The sequence below is a fragment of the Diachasma alloeum genome, unplaced genomic scaffold (assembly GCF_001412515.2).
Source record: "Diachasma alloeum isolate Michigan unplaced genomic scaffold, Dall2.0 Dall_scaffold_00269, whole genome shotgun sequence".
NCBI lineage: Eukaryota > Metazoa > Arthropoda > Insecta > Hymenoptera > Braconidae > Diachasma > Diachasma alloeum.
Window position 1 is genome coordinate 1,906,373 of NW_021680408.1, and position 15,823 is coordinate 1,922,195.

The 15,823-nt window shown below is 32.7% G+C and overlaps 2 protein-coding genes across 3 annotated transcripts in view; one reads left to right on the forward strand and one right to left on the reverse strand.

The window, feature by feature from the left end:
* The window catches only part of LOC107037744 (GPN-loop GTPase 2), a 12,467-nt gene extending 1,884 nt beyond the window's left edge, over window positions 1-10,583 (forward strand). Inside the window, exons 2-7 of one of the 2 annotated variants that reach the window (XM_015256469.2) lie at window positions 1,472-1,579; window positions 3,321-3,640; window positions 5,592-5,912; window positions 8,338-8,533; window positions 9,635-9,871; window positions 9,952-10,583. In XM_015256469.2, the coding sequence (XP_015111955.1) occupies window positions 3,520-3,640; window positions 5,592-5,912; window positions 8,338-8,533; window positions 9,635-9,871; window positions 9,952-9,955 (879 nt within the window). In that variant the 5' untranslated portion in view covers window positions 1,472-1,579; window positions 3,321-3,519 and the 3' untranslated portion in view covers window positions 9,956-10,583. Of the gene's footprint in view, window positions 1-4; window positions 193-1,471; window positions 1,580-3,320; window positions 3,641-5,591; window positions 5,913-8,337; window positions 8,534-9,634; window positions 9,900-9,951 lie in introns of those variants that run through there. The other variant, XM_015256470.1, reaches the window with a different exon arrangement.
* Window positions 8,117-15,149, reverse strand: LOC107037743 (trafficking protein particle complex subunit 13). The gene is made up of 8 exons (XM_015256468.2): window positions 14,851-15,149; window positions 14,608-14,776; window positions 13,670-13,882; window positions 13,128-13,351; window positions 12,018-12,244; window positions 11,280-11,380; window positions 10,153-10,300; window positions 8,117-10,035 (listed from the first exon to the last, which is right to left on the reverse strand). Exons 1-8 carry the CDS (start codon window positions 14,891-14,893, stop codon window positions 9,943-9,945), a joined length of 1,218 nt encoding a protein of 405 aa, XP_015111954.1. The 5' UTR covers window positions 14,894-15,149; the 3' UTR covers window positions 8,117-9,942.
* Between the last annotated feature and the right edge of the window lie 674 nt (window positions 15,150-15,823).

Below are 15,823 nucleotides of genomic sequence, written 5' to 3' on the forward strand. Positions count from 1 at the left end.
AAAGGGCCCGGAGTGGGAAGTGGTGGGGGGAGTACCTCTCGGTAAGATAGACCCGATAAACATTATTCATTATCAGTTAAAAAAATGAATGGATGAATTTGGTGTTGGGCCACCTTTGACCACCACAGAATTCTACATATAAATTCATATGTTGAATTTTTCAAAAAGATGCATCCCTCCCGCTGGCTGCAGGTGAAATTTTTGATTATTTATAATTAATTGATTTTTACCACCAAAAAGCTAAAAGTGGACTACCTTTGACCACCTTCGAACCACCAAGCGATTGCAATAATCCAAATTTGCATTCCCCCCTACCCCCTGCTAGCTGTAACTAGCTTAGAAAACCTTAGCGAATTCGCTAGAAAATTTTATTGGAAATCTCCAAAAATTCTATGGGGATTCTGTTACAATTCTGCAGAATTCTCCTTACAATTATAATTCTATTTGTTTTTTGCGCAGATTCTATTAGATATTTTATAGGAAAAAGTCAATAGATTTCGATTTTTCTGTACGAATTTTTCTTTTCAGGTTTTTTCTATTGAAATTGTTGGACACGGATTATCTAAGTTTTTTCCGCTATGTTCTGTTTTGTTTTACATTAAAGGATCCGAGTGAAAAAACTTATTTTTCACTCGGATAAAGAACATTCATGACCAATTATTCTTATAGAAAAAATTCCAAGAGAATATTCAGATGCAGAAATCGAAATCTATTGACTTTTTCAATCAAATATCTCGTAGAATCAGCGCAAAAACCAAGAAGAATTTTAGCGAGAATTCCCTAGAATTTTAATAGAATCCAAAAAGAATTTTCTAGCGAATTCGCTAGAAAATTCTATTGGATTTCTATTGAACTTTCCATTAGTTTTTCCCGATTCTATTGAAAAATTACGCAACTTATCTCCGCTTCTTTTCAATAGAAATGTTCAATGGAAAATATGTCGAAAAGAATTTCATTTTTCTATAGAACTTATTCTATAGAGATATTTTCTATCGAAAATTCCTCGGCCCAAATTTTCAAAACATTTCTTTTATTTTTTTAATAACAAAAGAAGAATAATAGAATGAAAAAAATTGGGAAATTCATGAGGAGGAATTCCTATAGAAGAATTTTCTATCGAAAAAGTTGCGTAAAGATGACATTCCAGTGATTTTTTCTATAACAAACTTTTTTGTTCGATTTCCATAAGAACAGTTTCTATTCGACATTTTCTGCAAAAAGAAAATTGGTAGAAAATTCTATTGGATTTCTATTGTACTGTCTATTGCTTTTTCGCTTAGTGCAAAATATAAAAAAAAAATCAATAGAATTCGATTTTTGTATAGAACTTATTCAATAAAAAATTCCTCAGCTTAAATTTTCAAAATTTTTTGTTTGATTTTTTAAATAATTATTTTAATGGATAAATTTCGAATATTATACACCCAAATGTTCTATGTATTTGTTATTCCTCCATTGTAAAATTTTCCAGGGACAAGATATTTATCGTAGCGACGAGCTATAAAAAACTCGGTACCCTGGTATTGGTGACTCGAGGGGAATGCCTCAAGGAATTTGATAGTGCGACGTACGACGTAACGTAAGATCAATTCATATTCATTTGTTATGTTTTATTCATTAGAGACCCAACAGCCTAGGCAAATTGTAGGGTCAAATAATTTAAGATAACATAAGGGAGAGTGGGACAAAATGAAACAGTCGAAATACGACTGTTTGACGCAATTCAAGCAAAAAAAATTTTCATCAACTATTTTTTAAAATTCAGTAGAGAAATGGTGAAAAGGTATAAGTCATTTTTGACTATTGACCATTTTTCTATGAATATCTCGGAATCTAAGGAAGATAGCAAAAGTATTGTTATGACCTTTTTTGTAGAGCCGATTGAGTGCTACAGCAAATGTAATAGCGAAAATTTCGCTATCTCCCTTAGACTCGGAAATATTCCTCAAAAACTCAACTGGAAGATAAGTCGACTTAAACCGTTTTAACAGTTCGCTACTGAATTAATTTTTGTTTATTAACTTTTTTTTACTATTGGGAGTACTAATTAAGGTAAATGACCTTACGCTCGTCTAGCTAAAGTGAACACATCATTAGTCCAATATTTCTATCGAAATGAGCGTGAAGATGCGGTGATTTAAATTACATTTCAGAGGGTAAAACCTTCAGAATTGGAATTAATTTATATTAATTATGATAATTACTACTTTTTAATAATTTATCGTCCATCAATGTGAAAAGTCCCATGTCCCTACGCTCGTTCATTTGTCCCCATGCTCATTTTTACACATGTCCCTACCCTCGTCTCGTGATTTCAGTGATATGGAAAGGTTATATCCAAACTAATTACATTGTGAATATCCTATTTTGTGATAAAACAACATTAAAAAATATCTCGATGCACAAAATTATATTTCCATTGGACAGTGCAACCTTTTAAATGATTTTTTCATCCGTTTAGTCCGTTACCAGTTGACAGTTGGGTGCAAAACGAGCGTAGGATCAATGCCATTTTCATTGTACCTATTCATTTAATTGGCAATATTTCAGTGAAATATCCGGATACTACTATAATTTATGCATTTTTATTAAATTTTTAACCATTCGAAACCTTAGCCAAGGGATTTTTAATTCCATTTTACTATTGTAACGGAGATATCAACGTTTTAAAATTGTGAGTTTCTTAACTTGTGGCTTAAGAATTAACTCTGTCGTAACACTCTATTATTATTCAATAAATCACTCTGCATTGGTATCTATAACTTTTCTTATTGACTAAAATAATAACTCCAATCGTAGTTCACTCTTAATAGACTCTTGGGACTATCAAAATGATTGAAATGTCATAGCTGGCAGGATCTGAACGAGCGTAGGGACAAATTCAGTGGAATGAAAAATTATTGAGAAGTTTTGATGGCAGAAGATTGTGTCAATGGATTAATTGAAAAGAAAATGAAACAGCAAAATCTAAAGTCCCGAGGAAGGCCCAGGGGGAGCCCCAGATTGAGAAAAAGGAAAATTTCAATTTCCCGAATTTCGATTGAATGAAAAAAAAATGTAATCGGCTTAATCTAATCTATTGAATTATAATCAATTGAATTATGAGACGAAAAAATATTATTGTTCTCATCAGTACTCCCAATAATAAAAAAAATGAACAAAAAATGTTAAAAATTTTTTTTAATTTTTTTGCTTGAATTGCGTCAAATAGTCTTTTTTCGGCTGTTTCACTTTGCCCCACCCTCCCCTACATGTATAAACATTTTCATGCAATTTCAGTGGAACTATACGGTCTTAAATAATAATTTAATTCTTTTCAGTCCCATTTTTGGAGAAGGCCTATCTGAGAGCTCTTCAATCCTGGCCGCTGCTAAATACATAGCACAGTCCGTGGATATCGATCGACCTCTCTTACTATCACTTGCTCTTGGGGGCACTAAAATTAAAAAAAAGCTAAACTTAATCATAGCTGCAATTAAAAAATTGAAAACCTGGTGATTGCATTTCTACTTTCCAATAATGTCGTTGGTATTCGGACAATTAGTGATTGGCCCACCTGGAAGTGGAAAGACCACTTATTGTAATGCAATGTGTAATTTTCTTCGAAATATTGGGAGAAAAGTCGCCGTCGTTAACGTGGGTTCGTAAATCTTTTTCTCTATCATATATAATCCTGTTGATCCAGTGGAATGAACTATATTCAATCATCATTTACTTGAGATTGCAAGTAAAGAGAGACTACTATGAGTTTTAAAAGTTGCGGGCTATTGGAATGAGATTATTCATACATTGAAAATCGATTATATATAGGAGAGGTTGGAGTAAAATGGACACTTTCGACTTTTTAAAAATGTTAATGGCAGTTTGAAATGTTGATGAAATTTTTTTACTGCAAAGAACATTTCTTTCCCTTTGTGATGAGCCTAAACTGAGCTCAATTGATAGATTTGTTTCTGAGTTATGAGTAATTTTAAAAAAGTCCAGTGTCCATTTTACCCCATCCACCCCTATATATGTCTAAAAATGAATAACTAGCGCGAAAAAATTAATTGTTTATTGTTCGTTTACCCTACAGACGCTTAAAATGTTTAAAATAGTCCAGGGCCTCCAATTTTTCAGCTACAGAGGTTTTTTCTCAAAATTTCGGAAAAAATGTCTGCAATAACAATTACGAAGTCGGTTTTTGAAATTTGACTCCTACACAGCTAACATCGTGTTTGTTTTAATCAAAAATTGCACAATTCATGTAAAATAGTCCAAAACATGTTTCTGAAAGAATCGAGAATATATTTTAAATATTTAAGGATTTTTTTTTTTGCCTATTTTACATGAATGACGCAAATTTTTATATTAAACAAAACCAAATTAGCTGTGTAGGAGTCGAATTTCAAAAAACTAATTTGTAATTCAGTAGGGAAGTGGTAAAACGGTAGAAGTCAATTTTGACCATTGACCTTCATTGAGTTTTCAATGAAGATCTCGGAATATAAGGGAGATAGAAAAATTTTTGTTATAACCTTTTTCGTAGAGCCGATTGAGTGCTACAACAAATATAATTACGAAAATTTCGATATCTCCTCTAGATTCAGAAATATTTCCCAAAAATTCAACTGGGAGATAAGTCGACTTAGACCGTTTTACCACTTCGCTACTGAATTGTTTCTGCCCACATTTTTCCAAAAATTTTGAAAAAAAACCCTCTGTAGCTCAAAAAGTGGAGGCCCTGGACAGTTTTTAACATTTTAAGCGTATGCGGAGCAAACGAACAATAAACAGTTAATTTTTTTGAACTAATGATTTCTTTTAGACATATATAATCGATCTTCAATACATGAGAAACCTCACTCCAATCGCCTGCGAATTTTAAAAATCATGGTAGTCTCCCCTTAAACAAAATAATATAAAAAGATGAATCATAAGCGATATAAGAAAATGATTTGCAAAATGACCATTCGGAAGCATTTGCTAATTTATTCCTAATTTATGGAGACGAAAATAATTTTTCACTTCTTTTTCTCACTTTGAATTTTCAACGATCAAAGAACAAAGAAAAAATATAATTCAACTAAACAAAATAATATAAAAAGATAAATGATAAACGATAAAAAAACACATATGAAAAAGTTTAATAGAAAATGTTCTAAAGAAAAAATCAATAGAATTCGATTGGTCTGTACAACTTATTCTATTGAGATATTTTCTGTAAAATTTCCTCGGCTTAAGTTTTTTTGTTTGATTGTCTCGATGAAAAGGAACGAAAAATAGAATGGAAAAAAAATTTGGAAATTTTAAGCCAAGGAAATTGCGTAGAAAATATCTCAATAGAATAAGTTGTTATATTACTAATTAATTCCTAATTTACAGAGACGAAACCAATTTCCCACTTATTTTTCTCATTTTGAATGTGCCTTCACGGTTTAAAATTAAATTTCAATTATCTTAAAATTAATCGTACCATTGAGTCAACAAAATTGATGATTTTATGCGGTTCATTGCACTTCAACGTCCCCTATCCTAAAAATTACAAGAATCCACTCAATTTTCCCAGCGAACTGAGCAAAACGATTAATAACAATCTGTTCACATGAAAGATCCAGCAAATGAGAATATGGAGTATAAGGCAGCAGTTGACATATCTGAGCTCATAAAACATAACGAAGTAATGGAGACATACAATTTAGGCCCCAATGGCGCGCTCGTGTACTGCATGGAATTTCTCGAGAAAAATGTCGACTGGTTGATAAAAAAAGTCCTGGAATTGAAGGATCACTATCTCATCTTTGATTGCCCCGGTCAGATAGAGCTGTACACACATCATAAATCAGTGGCAGCTATCGCAGAGAGACTGGGACAGAATTTAGTTAGACTCTGCAGTGTTCAGCTCATTGATTCTCATCATTGTAGTGATCCTGGTAAATAATTATTTGATTCTTTCAATTATTTATCACTCATTAATTTTTTTCATTTTGATAATCTGAATTGTTCGTTAGTTGCCATTCAGATTTTTAGAATGACCCTGGAGTCGCCAAAATTATGATTGTACAATTAAAAAAAACGTTGAAAAAAAAAGAACATTTTCAAAGTGCATTTTTAAATAGTATTGGGAAATAAACTCAATAGGGAGGGAATTGCAAATTAATAATTTACTGTATCTAATGGCGGTCAGATCATTAATTGCCATGTTAAATTATCCATTCACAGTTTCCGCTCTATAGGACTTATTACTAATCTTTATTAAAAACGCTCTTTAAAAATGTTCAGTTTTTTTTCTACTTTTCTCTATTTATTCATTCATTTATTTATTTATTCAACATTTAAGGCCCAGGTATACCATCCTTCGAATGTTATCTGGATTTTTTTTATCTTTCGTAATCCAAAATTGTTAATTGAGTGGTACATCATGTAGAAATTCCCAAAAATTATGATAGAATGATAAAAAAAAATATAAAAAATTCTAAACTTTTTCAAAGAGCGTTTTTAATTGAGATTCAGAATGAGTTGAAAAAAGTGAAAATTACAAATATCTGATTCGCTGTGGCAAATTATCTATTAGCTGTCATTTTCCATAGTGGATAACAAACACTAACCCTCATGGGAAGTGAAAGCTAGGTATCTCAATTTTCAAAACAGTAGTATGTAGTCATCTGCCATTTTGATGTGATAAAAGTGTGATTAAAAAATTCTCCAAAATATTACAACTTTTTTCAAAGAGCCTTTTCCGTAATAAATGTCTCTGTGCAGTGTGGGAAAAGATTTACGAAATCAGTCTTCCCCNTAATCAACTTATTCTGAATATAAATCAAAAATGCTCTTTGAAAAAATTAAGAATTTTTTCTCCTTTTTTTGATTATTCATTCATAATTTTTTAAAACTTCTGCATGATGCAGGACGTAATTGACAATTTCAGATGACGAAAGATGAAAAAAAACATCAAGATAACGTTCGAAAGATGATACACCCGGGCCTTAAATACATTACATATACATGCTAAAGTCACCGACTGTAATGGTTGGGTGGGGGAGGTGTTGCTCGGGCGGACATCCAAGCTAAGCAGCGTTGAGCTGGGTTAGTACTTGGATGGGTGACCGCTTAGGAACACCTCGCTCGTACAAACATTGCGGGCGGTAGGTACGGTGTAGCGGCCTAGTGTCTCCATTTAATCAGTGTGACAGATGGATATATTAGGGCACTGCACAATCGACCGGCTGTGCGACTGGGGTTTTACATGGTTTCCCGTGCAGTCCTAGCTCGAATGGGGCACAGCTAAGAGTAAGACGGCCATGATACCGCAGATAACAATGAGAGGAAAAGAAAGGTGGGGTGGCAGGCTAGAGGAGGGGTTTCAAATCGAGAATTACTTCGATAAAACCAATGAAATAGAAAAAATTAAAATTAAATTACATGCTAAAGTCCAATGTTTATCAATTATTGTACAACCATCATTTTTAGGGACTCATGTTGTGAAATCCAACGGAAATTGGGATATATCATTATTATTATTACATAATAATAATCCTATGAAATTTTTGGTCTCCGATTCTCAATTTTTGTCATTTATTATATTCAATCTATCGAAAGACAAGGATAGAAATCGAATTTATGAGTATTCTTCCATTATTCGAAAAAAATGATTTTAAAACTTTCCGGAGACATTGAAAAATTGATTTTTTTAGTTCTTTCCACCCACATTTTTTTGCATTTTTTGAATTTCTTTTCGCTGAAATATTGATACCTATCTCTCTAATACTTAAACAAAAAAAGTGATTCGAAGTTCCCCTCCGACGTAAAAGAAGAAAAAAAAATCCATTTTCTAGCTGATTATCCCTTTCTGATTCTTTTTTCATTTTCTTTTCATGATAATTATTTGAATCCGACTATAGGAATGAGGAGTACCGATAACCTTTTACCTTATGAAGGGGAAAATAGATTTTAGAAATTTTCAGGAATACATGGAGAGATTTTTCTATTATCCGAATGAGATTTCGAATGACTTTTGTTTTGTGTTTGATTTGATCACAAAAAAACACTTTTTATTGATCTTTAACATAATTCCTCTTCATTCAATGTTGTAACTTGTGAATTAAGGAAAAAAAAATATAATAAGAATAAGAATGGATAACATTAAATTATAATAATTTATTCCACATAATAATCATAGGCTTCAGGGAGTGAAAATAAATACAGATTTCAGAAAATCATTATTTCCAGTTGATATTTCCAGATGATACAATAATATTATTTTTGTGAAATTGTACTAGTTAAAAAACAGCGCACTAGTTACTCGTAATATTTGTTTTCTAAAAAATATGGCATTTCATTGATTCAATTTGATTTTAGGAAAATATCTGTCGTCTCTTGTACTTTGCACTACCACAATGCTACAACTGGGCTTACCTCATGTTAATATCATGACCAAATTGGATCAGATGAAGAAATTCCGTGATCGCCTAGCATTCAACATAGACTTTTATACTGAAGTATTAGACTTGAATTATTTACTTGATAAACTCGACGAGGACCCCATGACTGCCAAGTAAGTATTTTTGTATTTCATTCTCGATATCTTATTTCAAAAAACTTTTTTTTAATCATGTCAGTAGTTGGATGATAAACAGGATAAATCCAAAAATGAACGGAATTAGTAGCTTTAGGGGGGAATGTTGAATGAATTTACTACGAAAAATTTGCAAATATCTGCGAATATCTTTAAAACTATTGGGTTTAGAGAAAAAAATATCTTTCGATTTTCAAAGTCCATGAATTTATCTAACAAAAAAAGTCTTGATAATTTTCTCTCAACCTCTTTCTTCCAAAGAAATTCGCAGCAAAATCTGTCGTTTCACCTCATTGCTATCGATCTAAAATAAATCATTGACCAAAGGGTGATGAAGTCATAAGACACAAGATAAATTTAAAAATGTCCAAATTTGAAATTAGTCAATTCAGAAAGGAATGCCAGCAAATCTTTATCAAACTTGAACAAATTTCCGACAAAAAAGTCTCTTGACATCGCCTTAAAGCCACTCATCACCCTCCATACCATTTTGCAAATATCTCTCGAACTATTAGGTTTAGAGGAAGAAATATTTTTCGATTTTCAAAGTCTATGAATTTATCTAACAAAAAAAAGTCTTCATAATTTTCCGTCAACCTCTTTCTTCCAAAGAAATTCGCAAGAAAATGTGTCATTTCATCTTGGAATTATCTCGTCTCACCTCATTACTATCGATCTAAAATAAATCATTGACCAAAGGGTGATGAAGTCATAAGACACAAGATAAATTTAAAAATGTCCAAATTTGAAATTAGTCAATTCAGAGAGGAATGCCAGCAGATCTTTATCAAACTTGAACAAATTTCCGACAAAAAAGTCTTTTGACATCTTAAAGTCACTCATCACCCTCCACACCATTTTGCAAATATCTCTTGAACTATCAGGTTTAGAGGAAGAAATATTTTTCGATTTTCAAAGTCCATTAATTAATCTAACAAAAAAAAGTCTCGATATTTTTCTCTCAGTTTCTTTCTTTCAAAAAATTGACGAGAGAATCTGTCTTTTCATCTTGGAATTATCTCCTTTCGCCTCATCACTATCGATCTAAAATAAATCATCGATGTGAATATTTATTTCCAGATACAAAAAACTCAATGCTGCATTAGTATCTCTGATCGAAGACTACAGTCTTGTGACATTTCTACCACTCGACATCTCCAACCAGGGCCTTCTTCTCCAAGTGAAAAATGCAATTGACAAAGCGAATGGATATATTTATGGAGGTAATGAGCCACAGGATGTGCAAACTCTACTCGCTTGCGCTGTAGGTGCTGTCAATGAAAATGAAAGAATGTCTACTCTAGACACGTATTTCCAGTAATAAAATATCACTCTAATATTTCCATCCTTCTTTTCTTTGTGTTAATATTTTCTAATTATTCTCCATTTTAACTTAGTTGAGAGACGAATACTTGCGCCAGATCTTCATAGTCGTACACACGTTTGAGGAAAGTGTCGACTAATTTCAGCCCGGAGATTGTCTAAAATAATTGCAAAGACGTAATGAGTTTTTTTTTTAATGTGATCAATGATAACGGGAAATTGATACTGTCGACGTTAATTCGTATTAATGAAGATAATGTATTCCATTTACTCACAATTAAACCAGTTTGTAAGGGAATGAGGCACAGAGGAATATCAGTGGAGGCTCCTGGTTTCAACGATCCAATTGTTATATCTGATATTCCACACCAGGCAACAGAACTATTCGACTCTAAACTTAGTAATAAATCCATGCTCCTCTCTCTGGAAAAATAAATCGAAGGGAACCGTTAGAACAGTATTTAGAAACATTTATATATGAGGTGTTCCATGCCAAATGAGTCAACGGCTGACCCTCACCCTTTTGAAAATTGATCTCAATAATTACTACGATTGGGGGACTAGAAAAACTATTTCTCTATTTTTTTCAGTTTTTTTCGACAGCCCATTTCGGAGATATGATTTTTTCTTTGTTTTCTCGTTTTTTTTTTCAATAATTCGGGTTCCATTCAGTTGATTGTAATTCATGACCGCTCAAAATTTTTCATTTTCTACCATCTATAAGAAGATTTTGAGTAATTTTTTTTTTCAATCCCTAGGTGCTCATAATACCAAATTTCAAAAAAAAATTGAAAACTTGAATTTTCAAAATTATGTCACCTTTTATTTTTCTCATCTTTTTTTTATTAACTCTTATAATCGAAACAAGTATTTCGAGCTATCATACAAGTTGGGTTTCGGTCTGGATCCATTTTATTTTTAATTTTTTCGACTTGAAATTCCGTGAATTTGGTCAAAACACCCCAAAACGACTTCGATTATGTATAAAAAAATATGTAACATATACATTTAAATACATTTAAATTCACTTCATACTGTTTATAATTAAAGTCAATCAATGCCATTTTGGGGTATTATAAAACATTGAGAGATCGTTTTTGTAGCCCCCCAATCGCAGAAAAAATCTCATTTTCCATGGAATACCTTATATTCTGTTTCTAATGGAAACTAATTAATTTAAGTCGATTTTGGCTATTGGTGATTTTTCAATAAATACCTCACAAGCTAAGGCAGATAGCGAAATTTTGTTATAACATTTTTTGTAGAGCGAATTGGGAGCTACAAAAATGGTCTCTAAAAAAATTTCGCGATGCCCTTTAGATTCGAAGATATTCCTCGAAAACTCAACTAAAAGCTAAATCGACTCGAATCCTGTAGCTTCGGTACGGAATTGGATACTCACGATGTGTTTATCACGTGGCACTTAAACTCAGTTATGCTCTCGAGGAATACTTCAATTGGTATGTCTCTTGCGGTCACTCGGAGATCTCCGTAGTCAGGAGCCTTCGGAAAATAGAATAAATTGTTAAAAGGAAATTTACATTTCGTGGACAGTTTAATGATAATTTTATGGAGAGGAACATTGCATTAGATTTAGAGAGATATCATACTTTTGAGCAAAAGGAAGACGAGAATTCTCCGAATTACGCGAATTGTTAGTAAAAATATGAATACTTAGTAGCAAATTACACTGAAGTTTCAATTAATTGAAAATTAAAAAATATATTCATCTGAACTTTCTTGATTTCTGTTAATTCTCATGGAGTAATTAAACTAAAATTTACAATTCTCATATGTTTTCCCATCAAATTATGAATTTTTCACAACGAAATTCCTTGAATTCTCAACCAAAAACTATTGACTGTGAGTTTCATAATTAATATTAACTATTGACGAAAAAATATTAAAAATGCGTTTGTCACAAACAAAATTTGGACAAAATTTTAAAACCACAATTAACATTTTGAATAATCACGAATATTGAGTGTCAGAGAAACTTTTGTGCACTTGGAAAAAATTCTATAAAAAATATCCACTCAATGTTTTCCCCTGACAAAAGTGATTATCGAAATGATTAAAGATTCAACAAGAAGTGTGAAGTCAACTCGTTCTACTGAGTTTCCATACTGAATTATCTGACCATTCTCTGAAGTTGACTAGTCTGCAATCTTCCCCTCTCCCCCATATTACTCCTCCACACAATATCTAATTTTCCGATCAGCGTGGCGTTATGCATTATTTTGGGATCCTTGAGCAAACTGGGCAGAGGCTTTAAGCAGTAAAGATACTGCCTACTGCAATTGGGATCCAGTACATTGACACCACCGTATATAGACTCCCCTCGATCATTAGTGTTCAGTGTTGTTACTGCACAGAGAAACGTGAATTTACAAGAAAATTCTATTGGATTTCTATTGAACTTTCTAGTAGTTTTTGCCCGTTTCTAATGAAAAATTCCACAGCTTATCTGCACGGTTTTTTCAATAGTAAATATGTGCAATGAGAAATACTTCATTAACAAAGTTGGTAGAATTCGATTTTTTGTACAACTTACTCTTTTATGATATTTTAAAATTTAAATGGCCCGGCTCACATTTCCTAAATCCCGGTTTTTTAGCTTGACTTTTTTTAACGAAAAGAGAAGAGAAGTAGAGTTGGAAGAACTTATAAAATTCATGCCAAGGAATTCCAGCAGAAAATGTTTCAATAGAGGAAGTTGTTTGAAAAGTTCAAATTCCGCTGATTTTTTTTAGATTAAATAGGATAATATATTGGACATTTTCTATGATCATTTATTAAAAAAATTTCCAGCTTATTTCCGTTTTTTTCAATTGAAATGTTCAATGAAAAATATTGTAAAGAACAAAATCAATAGAATTCGATTGGAATTCGATTTTTCATATAGCTTATTCTATTGAGATATTTTCTATAGAAATTTCTCGGGTCGAATGCAAGTTGTCAATTTTTTAATTTGATTTTTTTACTGAAAGGTGAAAAATCGAGTAGAAAAATTTGGAAAACTCATGTCGATGAATTCTTTTAAAGATATCCCAATAGAAAAAGCATAGAAAGATGGAATTTTAGAGATATTTCCCATAAAATAGGTCGTATTGGACAGTTTCTTTAAAAATACGCATTAAACCTATGGAATTCGTTAATAAAATTGTCCAAAAACCGATAGAATGTTCAATAGAATCCTACCAAATTCCCTAGATTTTTCTGCGAAATTTTTTCGTTTGCGCATAATTACCAGCGAACAGAGAAGACGAGGATTCCAGTGCCACCTTCTCCAGGCAAATAGGACCAACAGTGAGATTCTGTATTTGCGCCTCTACATAAACCTCATCTGACTCTGCATTGTAAAGCTTTGTTTTCACGTCGAGGGGCTTCAATACTTGAAATTTGAAGAACTTTCGGAATGACTGGGGAAGACTTCCTGGAGCTGATGGGGTATAACTTACTTCGCAAACTAGTCTGCGAATGAAAGGAAAAGCGATATATTTATTAGCTTGAACCTTAATCTTATAGAATTCAATTCGTTTGAGATTTGCGACAAATTAAGTTATTTAGAATTTTATGGAGAAGAGGTACCACAATTCGAGTCGTTGGTCATTAAGAATGTTTATTTTTCAATCATTTCGGTGATGAAAGAACCGGAGACACTGGGAAAAAACTTTAAGGGATTTTCTTAGCAAGTGAATAAAATTTCGCTCAAGATTTTTTAAAATTGTCCCTCCAGATTTTTTAAAATTCAATTCATTTATCAATTTGTAGGGTAATGAAGAGACTTACATGTGAGTTCCAATTTCTTTCACCTCATGGTGGATGACCTCGTCAATAGTACTATCCGCTGTCAATTCCCCAATATTTACATTCTTATTCGACAGACGAATAGACTGAGTGCTCGTTTGCAGATCGGCCTTCACGCTTATATTCTTCACCACCTGATTACTCCCATTATGTACACAGAGGTAGCTCGAAAAAATTTCCCCTAGATAAATATTTCTGTGTGGAAGAGAGACAAGCATTAATTAATCGACATATTTAATGTAAAAAATTGAGAATATTGCCCTCTAGGTTCTTTCTATTGAATTTATTCACGCATGAAAAAAGTTACTAGAATAATCTTCCGAATCTATTGAATTTCGACTGGAACTCGATGAAAATTCTCCTGAAGTTTTATTAGAATTCTATTAAAAAATTCTATTTGTTTTTTGCACCATTTCTATAGAAGATTATGCAACTTGTGTCATTTTGTTAACGGATATTTGATATAAAGACGTCAATAGATTTTTGTTTTTCTGTAGAAATTCTTGGGCGTAAATTTTCTCAATTTTTTCTGCTGTACTTTTATTTGTTTTCTATAATAAAATTCTAGAAGAAAAACTTGGAGAAATCAAACCCAAGAATTCTCATAGAAAAAATTGCAAGAGAATATGTTAATGATGATTTATTTTACTTTTGTATGGCATTGGCGAAAATTGTTCGCTGGGTTGTTGCTGGTGGAGTACATTCATTTATTAAATTAGAAAAATCAGGCCCAAGAACTTTTATAGAACTCCACTAGAACATCAATAGAATTTCTTAGAGAAATCAGTAGATTTTTCGTGTTTACACAAAAAAAATCTGATGTCTAATTAATACGATTTGTACATTAATTAATTACTATAATAGATATTGTAACTCGTGGAGTAAATTTATTTATTAAAAAACCAAAGCAATTCTCTCACCCAAAACTCTGAGGTAAAACCATGAATTGTCCAACTGCCAGGACCTCCATCCCCTGGAGAGCTGTGCAATCCTCTTTTAAGGCATTATTCAAAGTATTACCAGGTAAGTCAGCCGAGTCACATGTGACAATAGCTGGAGTGGCGATTGTCGGTCTCGTTAACCTCATCACTTGAATAAAATTCATAATTAGAGCTGTCCCATCATAATGACAAGATGATTAATCGAAGATTATATCTGCTCACCCTTCAGAGATAACAGGTGTTCGCTCTTCGACTTTGGCTCCATTTTTACAACGAAATATCTCACGATAAGTGAAAATGACAAGTGACAGATTGGTTAGAAACGTCAAACTATGGCATTTGTGCTACATCGAAAGCCTCCACTGCGCTTTTTCGAGATTTTCCATATTTTTTGGTGGCAGGAATAGTTATAAAATTAAGAGGGGACAGAAATACGTCACATTAATTAAACAACGGGGTAAATTAACATTTTTAGAGTAAATGGGAGGGATTTATATAGCTGTCCTCTTTGTCTCACTTTGTCTGGACCTACATACATATATATACTAATACCGTACACACTCTTTGGTTCGTCGGTGTGTTTTAAGTTTCGGATATCTTCGGGAAGTTGCGGTAATATTTGAACTCCAATGAGTAGAAGACTCCGGAGAATGTGATACCTGATTTTGCCTCTGAAAAAATTGAACGTAATTGGACTTAGTACTCTAGGTCCTCTAGTTTCAGATTAATTCTAAAGAAACGAAGTGATAACGAATTAACATCGTTTGTTCTAGGAGTTATAGAATCCGAGAAAAATGCAAAAAACCTCAGGCTGGACGGCGATCATTTGAAATAATAATAATTCCTTTCAGTAAAATGTGAAAATGTTTTTCTTCGAAAAATATTTGCGTTTTGTTATTGATGACATAAGATGCAAAAAAATCTATTTTTCGGACGGAAAGTGAACACTTTCCGTACTAGGGTGGAAAGTACTCACTTTCCTCCCGCTCATCACAGAGCAAAATACGAACTTTTCCTTGCAGGTGTGTTAAAATAGTAGATTGCGCATCAAGGGCGGAAAGTCATGTTTTCCCGCCCGAGGTGCACATGCTATTTTCCGTCCCGGCGGGCGCAAAGTTACATTTCCCTCCCGCTTCGCGGGAGGGAACTCTGACGTTACGCCTACGCCGAGACGGAAAATCGCGTTCTAACCACG